This window comes from Beta vulgaris, chromosome 4 (assembly GCF_026745355.1).
Source record: "Beta vulgaris subsp. vulgaris cultivar EL10 chromosome 4, EL10.2, whole genome shotgun sequence".
In the NCBI taxonomy this organism is placed as follows: Eukaryota; Viridiplantae; Streptophyta; class Magnoliopsida; order Caryophyllales; family Amaranthaceae; genus Beta; species Beta vulgaris.
This window is the reverse complement of record NC_079205.1, coordinates 3,866,136-3,883,773: the sequence shown is the minus strand read 5'-3', so window position 1 is coordinate 3,883,773 and position 17,638 is coordinate 3,866,136. Positions and strand designations below refer to the sequence as shown.

The 17,638-nt window shown below is 35.7% G+C and overlaps 1 protein-coding gene across 1 annotated transcript; it reads right to left on the bottom strand.

Annotated features, from left to right (window-relative positions):
* Window positions 1-673: 673 nt before the first annotated feature.
* Window positions 674-11,382, bottom strand: LOC104891689 (putative aconitate hydratase, cytoplasmic). The gene is made up of 20 exons (XM_010677419.4): window positions 10,820-11,382; window positions 9,997-10,101; window positions 9,721-9,881; window positions 9,544-9,636; window positions 9,113-9,298; window positions 8,582-8,743; window positions 7,860-8,004; window positions 7,630-7,772; window positions 7,454-7,510; window positions 7,281-7,360; window positions 7,110-7,185; window positions 6,766-6,951; window positions 5,482-5,549; window positions 5,275-5,393; window positions 4,200-4,321; window positions 2,908-3,006; window positions 2,335-2,814; window positions 2,120-2,218; window positions 1,266-1,508; window positions 674-1,172 (listed from the first exon to the last, which is right to left on the bottom strand). The coding sequence occupies exons 1-20, from the start codon at window positions 11,172-11,174 to the stop codon at window positions 1,104-1,106; spliced, it is 3,048 nt and encodes a 1,015-aa protein (XP_010675721.2). The 5' UTR covers window positions 11,175-11,382; the 3' UTR covers window positions 674-1,103.
* Window positions 11,383-17,638: the final 6,256 nt, after the last annotated feature.

The following is a 17,638-nucleotide window of genomic DNA, read 5'->3' as shown; positions in this document are numbered from 1 at the left end:
AAAAAAAACAATCCGAAGACATATCATTCATGACTATGAACTTGCAAAGTTACCACAGTAAACGAACACTTTATTTGTTTGTTCAACTCCAATTCCATGCACACCACTTGCCAAACAACATAAACAACATAGATTAATTTTCAAAGACCTTGTCCTTCGACTGTTGCATTGCAACTTGGGAATCTCTGTTACTGAAAAGAATGGTTTGCTTCTGAATTTTGTAGAATAAATTGTTTTTGAATGAAAAGAAATAGAAAACTCAGGTACCGAATTTCAGTAGGCCAAGCATAGTAAAGATGACAGTATGCTATTAAAAGATAAATCAACAATTTAACTACACAACCACAAGCTAATCATATACTATAAAAGGTAAGTTATATATGCCCAAAAGTCCGCCCATCAGAGCTCTACAATGTAATTTTTTTTTGCAGAAACAGCAGATGCGCCATCAAAGAGAGCGTTGAAGAACACAACAGCTAATGCAAAACTCACCAAATTACCATCAAAGAGCGCAGCAGAGGAGAGCAAACAGCCTACACAAACGTCCACACCCTGTACCCACAGCCAGCTGAGCGATATGAAAGCTCAGTTGAACCTGGCCGTTGCAGAAGAAAGAGAAAGTGTGGAGGCAAAAGGACGTGATGCTGCTCTTAAGAATCGAAGTCACAAAGAGTAGAAAGAAGTTTCTTGGTTGTTGGATGACATGATGCTATTGCATACAACCCAAATAAATAAGAAAAAACCAGCTTAGCATGAGTCTGTACATAATCGCCACATTTTTTTTCACTACATTTTGACAGCTCCCATAACGAGAAGTACTACGGTTGGACTAGATGCCTTTTGGCAAAGAAAAATTTTTATTAACAAAGGAAATGACTACAAGGCAATCAAATACCTCTTTTAGATCCTTTAAAGGGATAGTTTAAATGTTCTAAACCCGATCTTTCTTTATTTAAACTTCTCTTGCTCAGACTACATGGAAGAAAACTTGTAGTCACAATCTATGACATTCGAAAAACCCACAACTTCAACAACCAATGTCACGTATAAACCTCAACGGAAAAGGTGAGTGAGAAAGGATAAACACGGGAAAACTGAACCGATTAATTCTTCATCAACTGGCGGATGACGTATGGAAGGATACCACCATGGTCAAAGTAAGCAAGTTCCACCTAAAATACAACAATTACAAAGAATCAACCCACAAGTTCTAACTAAAATAAGAAATTATAAGAACTTTGAACAAATGGGATCAGTGAGCATACCTCAGTATCGAAACGAAGGGTGCAAGTAAAGGACTTTCCACTGTCAGTGGTTACAGTGATATCTTGTCCAGGTCTGATCTCGCTAACCTTGGAGGGAAGGTCAATGGTGTATCGCTCGTGACCAGTCAATCCCAATGTGTCTGCATCCTCACCAGCTTTGAAGCAAAGAGGGATGACTCCCATACCCACAAGGTTGCTACGATGGATCCTCTCAAAACTCTTGGCAATCACAGCTTTCACCCCCTGTTAGGAAATCGTTCAGTCATGTTACTAGTTTTCAACGCTTACTCAAAGCAACATCCAATAACTTTCCTAAGCTTACTCCAAGCTATTCAATGGTATAAGATTTATAACCTTTCAGAGTATTGTAGCAAGAGTTCATACTCAATATGCATATTACTCTGAGATTGTTTATTCAACATCACACTCTATTTTTCTCTTACCCCACATCCTAATTATATACTTTCTCCGCTCTTTTTATACTGCATCATATGACATTATAAGCTTGCCAATACACAACTTAGACCATATCTTCAATTATATTATTAAAATAATTTAAAAGTCGATACCTTGAAAAAATCTATTGAAATGAAGAATATTTGTTATTATATAAAGTATTAGTCAAAAAATTCCAGTATTATGAATAACATCGTGCAATAGAGAAAAACAGTGGAAGTGCATCCTCCAAAACTCTATATAATATGCTTAATATTAAATATCATGACATGATCCAATTAGATAGTAGTGTTTGCTCCCAAGAATCATTCTCCTCGTATTGATAAGGAGAAATTGTCAAGACAAGTATAATTGTAACTAGACCAGACCAGACCAGACCACACACAAGATTCACTCACCTGTAACATTGGGCCCTTAGCAGCCCAATCCCTAGAACTCCCACTTCCATATTCAGCACCAGCCAAAACAATTGTCTGATGACCAGCTTCCTTGTATTTCTGCAATTGGAAGAAATAGAGAATGGGTTCTCAAATGATTCACTTTCTATATTAATTTATCATTGTCAAGAACGTTACATACTAAAGAGACGCAGAAAAGGAAGATTAAATTGTACCATTGCAGCGTCAAAAACATATAGTTTCTCCCCAGTAGGAACATGAACTGTCTTAGGGCCAACTTCTCCATTCAACAGCTTGTTAACAATGCGAATATTTGCAAAGGTACCCCTAGCCATCACTTCATCATTACCTCTGCGGCTACCATATGAGTTGAAGTCCTTGCGATCAACCCCATGTTCCATGAGAAACTTGGCTGCAGGACTGTCCTTGTGGATGCTTCCAGCTGGAGAGATGTGATCAGTAGTGATACTATCGCCAAAATTGAGAAGGCAGTAGGCATCCTTCACTCCAAAAGGACCCGGTGGGTTCAAGCTCATGTCCTTGAAATATGGAGGTTCATGAATATATGTTGACTTGGAATCCCACTGGTAAAGAGTGCCAGTAGGAACTTCCAGAGAGTTCCACATGGGGTTACCCTTGGTGATAGCCTCATAAGTACTCCTGAACATGTCTGGCAAAACACTTGATTGCACAACCTACACCGACATAAGACCAACGCCATAACACACATTATCATTCACCGTCTCATAATTAAAACTGCCTAAAGGACATATCAGAGGGACATATACCTGAGCTATCTCTTCATTGCTAGGCCAAATATCTCTGAAGTATACACTCTTGCCATCCTTTCCTGTACCAATAGGCTCTTTCTCAAAGTCAATGTCAACCTGTAGTACACAACATTATTGAGGTCAATCAATACTTTCAACTATGTCTCTTCTGTACAACAACTGTTTTTGAAGAATCTGGTGATGAGTCAATGACGACATAGAACAGCAAAACTGAAGACTAAAAGAAAAGTAGTAATGCTAACAAATTGTGTAATCTTTTTGGGTTCTGATCCTCGTAAATGAATCAACAATTTGAGCAAGTAGACAACTGCAATGACCCTTGTTGCCACAACTTTAATTACTGTTCAAATTGTATCCCCCAGACATATAAACCCAGTATAATAAAAGCTTGTAGCTAAACTCACATCCAGTAAATCTTGTATACTGCAGGTAACACGAGAACTGAACGCTAGGCAAAGAAGAATGAAATATAACGAAAGATTTTAGCAACATCATAGCAGAAAAGTTAAGGCCATAATTCTTTCATTACAGCTAGATCAAGCATCCACCTAACTAATGCATGCGTTGTTCCAAGTCACAACTTGTATCAGTCATATTCTCTCCCTTCAATGGAAAAATCACTCCTAAGTCCTAAGACGAGTAAACTTTTTGAATACATAGGCGGAATCTTCTCTCAGTCAGCCAAATTAATTATATCCACGAGGCTTAATCGTATAATAATTAAGTTTTAACACTTTTTAGTTTCCACGTTTCAGCTTCCATTTAACAAGGTTGCAAATTGCAACAGCATCACCAACTATAAATCAAAAGTCAATGCCTTGTGATAGATGCAAAATCCTTGTAACAATAATAATACATCAGTAAAAGTAGACTTCACCCAGTTTGTGTATCCAACTTCCAGATAAGGTAATAATTCTTTAGCTCCATATCATCCTTCAGGTTCACAGGTGTTCCTTACATTCACCAATTCATCTCAAATGCAGTGAAGAAAACATCTGGAACAAACATCACATCCTGCCCTTGTTCACTAATCACTACTACAGCGTACCCTCTCGTCAAAACAAATTATTTTTCATACTTCACAGACTTGATAATTCCATAAGAACTAGCTTTTTTAAAATGGCACAATTTCACAAAGATGAAAGCATGCCATATTACACAAAGCATACATTATAAAGCCCACAATTTCTACAAAAATGTTGGATCCCATAAACAATTTCCAAGGTTTGTAGTGCCGATCGAATCCAATTAAGATGTGAGTTTGCATATTTCGAAGTGAGAATACTTACTGTTCCGGCCAACGCATATGCAACAACCAATGGAGGGGAAGCAAGGTAGTTGGCACGTGTCAGGGGGTGAACACGCCCTTCAAAATTACGGTTACCAGAAAGCACAGCTGCCGCAACAACATCTAAAAAAAAAAGGCACGCATGTCAGATAGCAACAACTCTTTAGTCATGCAGATTAATAATCAAGTTACTACAATGCCAATACAACTGTTCTGTAACAAACAAGGCACCTTTCATATACTAACATTACTGGACATGCTCTATCAATATTTAAGTATGTTTTATACTTATCTACATCATGAAAGCCTAGTCATATGTTAATCAGTCCAATTCAGCATTATCCTAATAGCCGACTTGATACAGAAGTTTTTTTGAAAAGCAACAATGATTTGTGACCAAAAAAACTGCTAACAGAACATATAAGCCACTTAGAGAAAAAGGTATCAAATACAAATGCATGGTGCTCTACCATGAATCAGAGAAGACAGAAAATTTAAATGAAGTGAAATGAACTGCTATCACAGACCAATATGCAATTCATCCACAGAGCACCCTGCCATTTGCTTCACCTATAGCAGGAAGGTATCTAAGTAATTACTGCGGGGGTGTAAAGGGTGACTCATATGTGATAAGTTACAGAGAGAAAAAACAAAATGATGATGAGAGAAGGAAAGCATCTTTTGGTTGTAATAGCTCCATAAATAAGAAAATGGTAGAGAAAGAAATGATTGGGAAATGTTTTTAGATATTTTGTATTAGGAGATACCGGTCTCTCGAAAGCTGAAGTTCACCCACAGAGTACCGCACCCTTGGGGGAATTATCAATACAAGCATAATACTATCCTTAGCTAACTTCTCTTCTTCTTCCCTTATTCTCTTTCTTTTGTGTGAGTAGAGTTCATGCACAATAACTACATATTGCCAGTATAACACCAAATTTCGATCCAATTGTTTAAGTCCTAATAAACCCAGATACTAAGCCAAAAAACTACAAATCGTTTGCAATAATGCATTAAAAGGATTTCCCTCAGTAACAGAAAGAACGCTGAAGTTTAACCGTACATATAAAACATACCATTTTCAGTTATAGCTGCAGACACAGATTCATCTAGATCACCAGAGTTCCCAATACAGGTAGTGCAACCGTAACCAACAATGTTGAATCCCTGTTGATCCAAGTATTTTTGTAGACCACTATAAAACACAAGTGAAAAATTCAGTCAATAGACAAACATAAAAGTCAAGGTAAGCCGTCAAGTCAATTAATGACAAAAATCAATACCTCTTCAGCAGATATTTTGTTACTACTCCAGAACCAGGAGCCAGACTAGTTTTAACCCAGGGTTTGACCTGATAAAATAAAGAACATATACAACATTCAGGAATAAAATCCGAGCGACATGTCAAAATAATTAAACGAACCAATGAATAAGGTCAGATAATATGTCAACATTTGGTGTCACAGAAATGCACTACGCATTATAACCACATTACCAAACAAAACATAATGACAGTATATAAAGGAATAACTGGACCAGTGCACTAACCTCCACCCCTTTCAAAATGGGTAACTGGATCAGCCACTTCATAAACTTGGATGGTAACGAGTGCAGAATAAAGCTAGTGATACGCACAATACTAACAACATCAATGGTACTAGAACTTAGAAGTACTACTCCTTACCACCATGACTCATTTTCCATTTCCCTTTTAAAATAATGTATATATAAGAGAATCTCCGATGCCCCACACTTCATCCCCACAATTAGGGGAAAATATAAAATATTATCCCAAAAGTATCACAAGATAACCAAATATTAATATTATTTAAAGTCGTCGTTTCACCCACAAATCTGCCAAGCTATCTGTTCTTCTCTAGTCTATCCACTATGAGATGCCACCAAACATGGGAAAAGACTGATTTTTAAAAAATTCATTCATAATATGTACACACACACACACACACACATATCATATATATACACATATATACAACAATGAACCACTATTCTTATTCACAGCTGCCGAAGCTATACTGCATTTATAAATATTAAACAAGCAGCTATCTCCGTATAAAAGAAGAGTAAGCTACAGTTTTTTAAGGTAAAACGGGTATTCGTAATAGCCTGTTCAATTCATATCTTATAAACTGAAAACCTTTAAAAGCCAATAAACCAAGGCATGAAACATACTTCCTCCCTTTCTAAAGAAATGCAATTGCACCTATTTGTAAACATCATAAAAGTTCATATTATGACAATATGCACGGAGGGTAATGTACACAGTACAAGTTTTTTCTATATTCGAGATAACTAAGGTCAAAATTTGTATATGAATAGTACAAAATTCAAAGTGTTGCATTAATTTAGAAACGAGAAAATAAAACAAAGTTTACAGATTATGTTGGAATTTGCTAACAAGAGGACAGGGTTAAGCAACCACCAGAGTGTTAGGAATGAATTCAAAAACACAAACTCGTAACAAGCACAAGAGGTTAACACCTTACAAAATAGCTAATTGCAAGGCGAGCAGAAACATATTCTCAAAAGTCAAATTAAGTACTGACCTCCAAACCAAGCTCACTAGCTTTCTTTGCAACCAAAGCAGCACCTAACATAACACTGGGGTTTGATGTGTTTGTGCAACTTGTTATAGCTGCTATGACAACACTACCATGCTTCAATTCAGCAGGCTGGCCATGGAATGAAAATTTAGCAACTTTCTCCTGCTCTTCCATTGGAATAGCAAAACCCTAGACAAATAGCAATATCATCAGAAATGAATGCAAACTATTACTCCCAAACATAAACAGAAATGAATATAAACTGAAACAGTGGCCATGTAAAACAAGCGGAACGAAGAAACAAGAAAAGACATTCCAAAGTTCACCAAAACTAATCGATGGTTTACCTTAAAGCCAACTTTGTTGTTAAGACACGAATGCCAATCGTCCTTCATTTCCTTCAAAGGTACACGGTCATGTGGCCTAACAACAGTTCACATAAGCATAAAATTAAAAATCCTATGAGAAAAAATATTGAAAAATCAATAAAAACGAGTTCAAATTATGAGAAAGTGTACCGTTTTGGTCCTGAAATGCATGGCTCCACTTCTGCTAAATCCAACTCTAGATATGATGAATATACTCGTTCTTGTTGTGGCTGAATGAGCATGATATTTTCATATTAGACCAGAATATGTCAACATCTTGACTATATAAAAAGCTGAAGGCTGTAAAATTTTATCAAGTTCACCTCACTGTAGTCAACAAACATTTTATTTGCGCGTAAATATTGCTCAATCATAGAAACCTGCAATTGAAGAAACACAAATTCAGATCTATCAATTTACCGTGAAACCTACTATTTCTATGAACAATGAACATATATTAAAAGTAAACAAAGATTTGTTTATTGTTTTTTATACTCACAGTATCATCACTTCTTCCTGTCAATTTTAGGTATTCCAAAGTAACATGATCCACTGGGAAGAAACCCATGGTTGCTCCATATTCAGGAGACATATTTGCAATAGTAGCCCTGTCAGCAAGTGATAGCTGACTCATTCCCTGACCTGCATGCGCGAGAAAGAGCATTAATTTTCAAAACTGACCCTGTCAAAACCATAACCCTCTCCACAAGTAACCATCCACAAACTTACCATGGAACTCAACGAACTTGCCAACAACTCCATGCTTCCTTAACATTTGTGTTGCCGTCAACACCAAGTCTGTAGCTGTGACACCATCCCGCAATTTTCCGGTCATCTTGAATCCAACAACACCAGGCAAAACCATGCTCATGGGCTGTCCAAATAAACTCACCCAACGTTAAAAGGAAAACCCAAATCCATTCTCGAGAGGCCTTTTATAACTAAAAGCACAATAATGCAATACGTACAGCAGGGGAGCACAAGATGGAACCCAATCACATATGTAATCACCAGTGATGCAAAATATATTAGTGCAAGCACCTCTTAGATTAACAAAGACGCAGATCTGACAGAAAAGCCACTCCCAGATGCTTATGGTTTAGTAATTGAAAAGAAACATGTGACATAGGAGTATTAAACAAGGTAAATGACATTGCCATGACCAAAGATAAATGATGTCTCACATCTTCATTAGATCAAAAAAGCGCGCTTGTAAAGTTCTCAACAAAGAAAAATACAAAAGTACTGAAGAAAAATCTATCATTGCCAAGCGCAGCTGTAAATTACAGTTGGGACCAACATCAACTAATAGACATTCAGGTAAAAAAAAAAAGTAAGCAGAGATAACTTGAATTAAGCCTACTTGATTCCAACCTTCCACTAAACAAAAATATTTTGACGGTAAAATGTGTTATAATGTAAAGGAAGAAAATCTAATAAAAACCACCGACCTGACCAAGCATAGTTGCCTCAGCTTCAATTCCTCCAACTCCCCATCCAGCAACACCTAGCCCATCAATCATGGTTGTGTGTGAATCAGTACCAACTACACTATCAGGATAAAGAAGTCCGCCATTGTTGAAAACAACCCGTCCAAGATACTCCAAGTTGACCTGTCAATTCATATAAAACCACAATCTGAATACATAGGCGGAATCTCCTCTCAGTCAACCAAATTCCAAAAAGCTACTTTCCACGGGATAAAGAACAGAGATAACAAAACGGTTATTTATAAAGGAGGAGATCTTTAAAGGAGTATGAATTACAAAAGCAAGATGAAAGAAAAAAAAATAATGTGGCTTGTAGGTACAGAACAGTAAGCATAAATCAAGAGAACAAGAATTTAACTGTCTAATATAGATACTCTGGTACGTTTGGAACACCAAGGATGTAGAAAGAAATCAACTTTTAGCTCGTGCGAAAATTTGAAAGGAAAAATATAAATACCAGCACCTGCCGACAGAATGAAGATCTGGTCTCACCTGGTGCACAATACCAGAACCTGGTGGAACAACAAGCATGTTTTGGAAAGCAGTTGATCCCCATTTAAGAAAACCAAATCTCTCTCCATTCCTCTTAAATTCAAGTTCCATATTCGCCTGAACTGCATTTTCGGACCTTGCTACATCAACTTGAACTGAATGATCAATGACAAGGTCCACAGGAACCTGACATGTAAAGCGAGGGAAGAGATTAAACAATGAACTTCAACACAGTACTTGTTATATATTTCTCAATAACAGAAATGGTGTTTTGGAAAAGCACACATGCAATTTCTTATGAAGGCATAAAACTATGGTAGTACTCTCCATTTCTATTTTAAGTTATTACTATCATGTATATATAATAACTGTGCCATAGCTTCTGAGCTAAAATTACATCTTTCATTTTAAGCAAAGAAAAGCAAACAAACCAATGGGTTAATCTTGTTGGGGTCACTGTTGAGGTTCTTCATTGCATCCCTCATTGCAGCCAAATCAACCACAGCCGGCACACCAGTGAAATCCTGGAAAACAAAAGCAGAAACTGAGGTATTTGTTTGACAATTTACACATTCTGCAAACATCATTCACTAAAATCCGCAACAAACCTGTAAAAGCACACGAGCAGGCTTAAATGGGATTTCAACAAGCTTAGGTGCTGAGTTTTCCCAGTCAATAATTTTCTCCACGTCATCCTTCGTGACTTGGAAACCATCACAGTTGCGAATAGCCGACTCCAAGAGGATCCGAATGGAGTAAGGCAGCTTTTCTGATATACAATACAATCAGAAAGATAATATTAACATGTATGTAATCAAAAATCAAAATTCAGAAGCCCGGAACCATAATGATGAAGAGAAAAAAGTTTCTAAAGTGACACTCACCAACCCTAGGATCATTCAGAGCTGGTAGACTGTAAAACTTTCCGAATTCACCGCCACCAGGCTTGGGTAGACTGGTGAAGATCTCCTTGTAAGGATGCTCTGAAGCTGAAAAATCATGAAATCAAAAGATTACAAACACCACTACAGCAGCTCTTTTTACAATGAATTACCATAACAGGCAAACATGAATCCTTCAAAAGTTCATGAGAATTCATTAACAAATACACGAATTCGTAATTCAGATACGAATCTTTTCCATTTTTAGTATCCATCTTTCATTTTCCTTTTTCCTTTATCCTTCACAAATCCTTAAAAAAATAAAATTATTCCAATCATCAATCAAATCACATGTCATCAGCTGTCAAAATCAAAATCAACTGATAGAATAATGTAAAGTGAATCATATAATAAAAAAATAATCCATGATTTAATCATTTCTTATTCAAATCTTACTTGCTGTTAACTCAAACCATGTATATATAAATCAAACAACCACAAATCATTCCTAATACAAAATTACAACGAAAACCACATCATTTCGACAATCAAAACATCATCAACTTCAATTTTCTATCAATTTTACAAAGAAGAAAAAACAGCGTCATTTTCACAATCAAAACATCAACAAAGTAAATTTTCTACAAATTTTTCAAAAAAAAAACATCTAAATTACAACAAAACTATATCATTTCACAATCAAAACATCAACGAAGTAAATTACAACAAAACGATGTCATTTTCACAATCAAAACATCAACGAATACAAATTTTCCAAAAAAAATTCAAAAATGATAAAAAAAAAATCACGGATTCAATTTCATACCCATAGTAGCGATCTTGCGTTGAAATCGTTCAACAAGAGGAGGAGAAGCAGCGATCTGAGACCGAAGACTGACCGGTGATCTCCAGTCAACACCGTGACTCCACCGAGAAGAAGCGGAGCTAATAGATCGAATAACCGATGAAAAACCTAACGAACGGTGACCGGCAACCGGATGAGATCTAAAAGCAGAGAAAATTCTAGAAGATGGAGAATAAGATGAAGCTGAAGATGATGAAGATATAGAGGGAGAAGAAAGTGTGGTGACAAAACGATGTCGTGCAGCTCTCAGAAGTGGGGAAAGAGAAGTTGAAGAAGAAGATGAAGAGAGAGAAGATTTTGCTGCACCTGCTATCATGACTTTAGAGATAGAGAGAGAGAATTTTCAAATTTAATTTCTAGAGAGAGAAAGGGATGGGTGTAAATGAGATAATATCAAAAATTAATAACCCTAACCCTACAATTTCCGAATTTCTCAATCATATGATAAAAATTTGGGGGAAAAAATTATGACATTAAAATTTAGAGAGAAGAAGATGACAAAGAAGATGTAGTATGGGGAAATGGCAGAAATGAGAAAAACAGTAGATGGTTATGGTATTTATTTGTAATTTTTCAGGAATATTATTTTTGATAAATGATTTTTCAGCTTTTGGGGAATTATCGTTTGTGACGCAGATTATATGATTGTTATAATCAACGGTGATGATGGTGTTTTTACCGTGTGATTTGATATGGAGTGAGGATCAACGGTTGTGATTTAGTGAGATTTTGAAGGGAAGTTTGACTTTTATTTTTATTTGTAAGAATTTTATTTTGAGAAGTTGGAGTTTTTATTTTTGGTATTGTTATGGTGGGCCAAGCCCACGTAAGATGCGCGTGGTTTGCACAAGTTTAGTGAATAAGTTTATTTAAGGTAATTTTTAGATTTTTTTTCTCTTTTGAGGGTATTCTAGGTACTTTAAGAATTATTGTCTCTCTAAACTTTATTAGTTTATTGGGCTGGTTTATTTTCTATCATGTTTTTCCTTTTCCCAAGGAGATGGCATTTTAGGATTATGGTTTATGGGTGCCCATGAATTTAATTTTAACCCCACAACTTTTTTGTTGTTTTCTTGTTACTAAAATATATAGTCATCCTTTAAATTATTCTCTCTTTTACATTATTGTTTTGTCCCTAAAAAAGGGTTTATTTCAATCTTTACATGGCTTTAGAAACACATTCTTTTTGTAACCAATAACTTCCATTAATTAAAATTCTAAAAGGTTAATATTTCAACAAATTTAAAAATTCTAACAAATGATACAACTATTATTAAATAAGATTTATTAAATTTTGATTATTACTTTCCAGGTTTCTATTAACTCATGACATTGTGTTACACGTCACTTTTGAAATTCATTCTCTTTGGCACAGAACAAGTGTGGATTAGTCACTGCTCTCAAGATATTTTCTCCTTGTGTACTTTCAAACATTTTGTCCCTAAATCTGTGATATGTCCTATGATTCCCTTAAAAGTAAACAAGTATTCTTACTAGAATCAAGTAGTCATTGTATTTGGCAATAAACATTTGTTCTTTCTAAGTAGAGGTGTTCATCGGGCCGGGTTCGGGCCGGGCTATGGTCAAAACAACATCGGGCCGGGCCGGGCTTAAGCCCACGAGACCCGGCCCGGCCCAGCCCATTATTTCCGTAAGAACATACTTTTACCAACTCATCTTAAAATGTAAAATGTCAGACCAACAGCAGCAAGAACATACTTTTACCAATCATAATGAAGCAAAATCAGGCAATCACCGATTGATTAGTAGCTACTTCAATGGTATCACATATATTATATGTCTACTAACAGCACAAATGAAATCCAAGTCTGATTTGCAACACTTCAATGTTTAGTCTAAACAAAGCTGGAATTGGAAAGCATTAATACACTAAGTGAACAGCCTAGAACAAAAGTCTGCAAGTTAACATGAACTAGCAGGAGCTTTCTTTGCAGCCTCAACTGCTGCCTTCTCTGCTTCAATCTCTGCAACAATGGCATCAATCTCAAATTCCTCAAGCTGACGCAGACCTGCTTTCGTCATCACAGCAACTTCTAAGTTCTTTCCTTCACTTTCAACCACCTGTATAAAATTTGCACTAAAATCAGACACTAACTTGGCATAAAGAACTCCACAAACTTAAAAGGAAATACCAATACATCTAAAATCAGAGAAACAACAACAGCACCCATTTCTCCACGCTCATTCGCCTTCATAATCCCTTCATCTCCACTCGATTTCTCGTTCTCTATCAAAAATCAGAGAATTATTTTGTGGACTTCAAACATATTGGAAGCATAGTATAAATCAGATATTTCTACATTCACACAAAAAAAGTTATTGAAGACTAGAGAAATGTATTCAAGACTTAAGAGAAATTTACCTAATGGAAAAGGCTAGTATCATCATCCTCATCATCCTCTTCTTCATTTAAATCCTCGTCACAAGAATATGGGTCAGACTCCAAGTCTACAGAAATACCATGCTCATCACGGCGCCAATCTTGGACACACACTAGTGCTTGCACAGTCTTTGGCTTCAATGAACTCCTAGTAGGAGATATAATTTTCCCTCCAAGGCTAAAAGCCGATTCAGAAGCTACTGTACTAACCGGAATTGTTAGTAGATCTCTTGCCATTTTTGAAAGCTCCGGAAATCGAATTGCATTTTGATGCCAAAATTCCAATACATCCAATTCCGAGTTCATGTCAAGTGCCTCATCCTCCAAATATACATCAAGTTGTGACTTTCCAATTTGCGTACTAATACTTCTTGGATTGTAACTATTGTAATCCTCAAAATAGTTTTGGCCTAACCCACTACTAGGAGGAGAAGGAGCAACAATAGGAGAAATGATGATTGCAATTTATATTCGTTATACAAAGTTTTCAAAGTAGTTAAGATTTCTCCTACTTGTATCATACCATCCTCTTCACCAAACAACTTTACCAAACAATATTCCACAAACTTTATTTTAAATCTAGGGTCAAGAACGGCCGCACAAGATAGGATCACATTATACTCGGACCAGTACTTGTCAAACTTCACTAACATAGGTTCCACTGCACTAGATAGAAAAATATGTGGGCCTTTTGCCGTCTCAATCAAGCAACGGTGAGCCATCCACGCCCCCTTGAAGTACAAATTGGAGGTCGGGGAATTAACAGCCGAAAACATACAAGTGACATCATAGAAAATATTTAAGAACCGGTGAAAAACAAACAAGTTTTCCCATTCCGACTCTCGAGGCACATAAAACTTGAAATTAGAGCTAACCGACCCCAAATGAATAAACACATCCTTGTAATAGAGTATGTTATCAAGCATCTTAAAAGTGGAATTCCAACGAACTTTCATATCCAAATTAAGTTTCCTCTTAACATCCAAATCAAAGTTCTTTTGAGCAGTGTCATAAAATTCTTTACTTCTCGATGAAGATCTTGTGACCATTTTCACTAAGTTCCTAATGTTGTCTAAGATGCTTGCAATAACATCCAAACCAGATTGAACAATCAAATTAATAATGTGTGCACAACATCTAATATGCAGAAAAGATCCATCACTAAACAACAATCCCCTTAAGAAAAGACGAGTTTTCAAATGACTAATCATTGTATCGTTATAAGTAGCATTATCCACTGTCACACTTAACACTTTGTGCTCTATTTTCCATTGAATTAAAAACATGAAAATCTCCTCAGAAATGCTTTGTCCATCATAGGGGGTGAAAGGCCTCTAAACCTAAGAATCAACTTGTGTAATTTCCAATTACAATCAACAAAGTGAGCCGTAATGCAAATATAATGTTGCCAAGTATGTGATGATCTCCAATTGTCAGTAGTAAAACAAATTCGGCCAGGAGCATTCACTAACATATTTTTTACTTTCTCCCTATCACAGTAATATAATGAAAAAAGATCTCTAGTGATGGTAGCTCGACTACATGTCTTAAAATGAGGGGTTGCTTTAGACATCATCCGTCGGAAACCTTTTTCTTCAACTGTTGAAAAAGGATGAGCCCCTTCCACAATATAGAGTAAAATTTCTTTTCTTAGCTCATTCATATCAAACACAAATTCACCCTCTTCTCTACTAGTACCCCCTCCCCAAGTGCAAGTCCAAGAGGTCTTAACGAACAACTTTCCAATAGATGACGCTTTAAATGAGATGTTCCACTATTAGGGCCAGCAGCTAAGCCAAGTTTACAATGAATACAAGTAGCTATTCTCTCACCTTTTTCATTCATCCCTTCAACTAACTCAAGCCACACCTTCGATGTCTTCTTCCTCTTGGGTGCCGGACCAGAATACTCGCTATATCCATCCTCTGTTGGCCTTGACAATGGTTCACTGTCCATATCGATCTACAAATCCATAAAACATGAGTTAGTGCATACTATAACAAATACCACCAGGAGAGTAAGATTTAGTAGCATTTCTTAGAATCGAGACTTACAGCAAGTATAACAAATTAAAGCTACAAATATTACCTATAGCACATTATTAAGTCGAAATCGCATATCAAATATAACTGTCTAGTGCAACAAATAAAACATAACAGATACCATATTCACATCAACAACACAAATCATAACATCTGGCACCCAATGATTTATTATTCACATTACAATCTACAATTTAAAATCATAATAATCTAACACCAGATAAATCATCTAATCCCAGAAAATTGTTTGATTGCGATTCGGAGTGTGCTCAAATGCTGTTAATGAATTTTTTTTTCCTACCATTTAAGCTTCATTAAAGCTCACTTGTCCAAGAATCAACAAACTGATTTCCTACCACATGTTTGCTGTTTATTGAGCTGTAGCAGAAATTGCTGCTACTGTAACATAAGTTGGAGGAATTAGCTTTTATTGAGCTGTAGCAGAAATTGCTGCTACTATAACATAATTTCGATCCAATACTAAAATCAACTCACGGAAAAACAAAATGAAATGAACATTTTCACAAACGATGAAAAATATAGTGAGCAGCAGATCTAAGATAGTGAAGTAAAACCCTGTAAAAAAAGCAAGTCAAAATAAAATAGACATAATTACACGAAAAAAAACAAAGATTATCCCCTTAAAAAAACTCAAATTATAAACAAGAAATGAGATGTACGTACCTTTGATGGCGAAAAACAGAAATTCAGCTTTTCTGAATCATTTTAATCTTCATAAGAAACAGAAATTCGTATTTAGGGTTAGACTTGCATAAATTTGAGGAACGAAAAAAAAATCAGAGAAAAGAAGAGGAGAGAGAATTTTAGGGTTTATGATTTGGGGAAAAATTGGGGAAAATAAAAGGGACAAAAATCGAAATTGAAAGAGGGATTTAGGGTTTTAGGAGAGAGAAAATGAAAGAAATGAAATAGACGTGAGTTATTAGGAGAAAGAAATAGAAAGTGGAATTGAAAAATAAAAAAGAATGGGTACCCATTCTAAACCCTTTAAAGCCCATTTAAAATCCTTAAAAGCCTTTACCCAGCCCTACTAATAAATAACCCATCTGTAACCCATTCAAAAACTAAAAAAAACAACCCTAACCCTTTTATTGATGGGTTGGGCTCGGGCTGCCATTGGGCATCCGGCCTAGTGAACACCTCTATTTCTAAGCAATGAGAAAAGTTATATTTCGTTTTAAATGTCATAAGTTGAGAAGGTACTAAAAAGTTGAGAGCTATGTAAATAATATTATACACACCTAACGAGTTAAGTGTTTTGAAATAAAAATAACTAGTTTTTATATGCGGACAATTCTTCGAGTTATTTTTTAATTGTTCTTTTAAAAGAATAAGTTGTTTGATAAGATCACTAAAACAGAGTAATAGGGTAGGGGAATGTCATGTCAGTAGTAGAAATGAAAATAAGTCAAGTTATTCATAATATGCATTCGAAGCATTAGCTAAACGCTTGGTTTCAAGTATCATCGTCATTGATATTGATAAAAGAAGTAATGAGATGATACTTTTCTTCCATACTTGAGGTTATGCATGTATTCAAAACTTTAATATTTTAAATAAATGTAAAATTACAAATGACATGACGCCATATTAGTGCTTAAGGAGAATGAGGAACATGTGGTTACTTGTTCGCCTATATTTCCTCCCCACATTGTACATAACAATAATAGATTGTAAGGGTCATTTGAAATTTTTTCTTGATTTGAATCAATAAGGTATAAAGAGTTAATGGTTGGAATTAGAATGTTACATGTACCAAGATCATAATATTATGAAGTAAGAAGTCACATGATCAAGACTTCTTATGCTCATCTTTAAATTATTTTTAAGGGAGAATGTCATGTCAATTATACAATGCTTGCACACAGGGACGACTATTAGGCTGTGCAAACAGCCCAATAGTACAGGGCCCCCAATTTCTTAGGGCCCCAAATCTGAAAGATAAAGAATATAATACATTTATGGCGCATAATAAATCAACTATGCAGGTTGGCAGAGTGGTCTTTGGTTTTATTACTCAAAGAATGGAGTCTTGAGCGCGCAGGTTCGACTCATGTCTCCAACATTTCTTACTTATTTCCTTTACTCTTTTTTTTTAAATTCTTTTTGGTATATTATTGGAATCTGAGCATGAGTTCCACTCATCTTCTCAACATTTCTTACTTCTCCACTTTTTTCTTTACTTTTTTTTTTCAATTCTTTAACAGGTTCATATACTTCATCAAATTATCACATAAATCTTTTTTTCTTTTTACTTCCTCCGTTCTGAATTAAATGCAACAATTCCACTTTTCTCTATTCAGTTTGACTGAGATT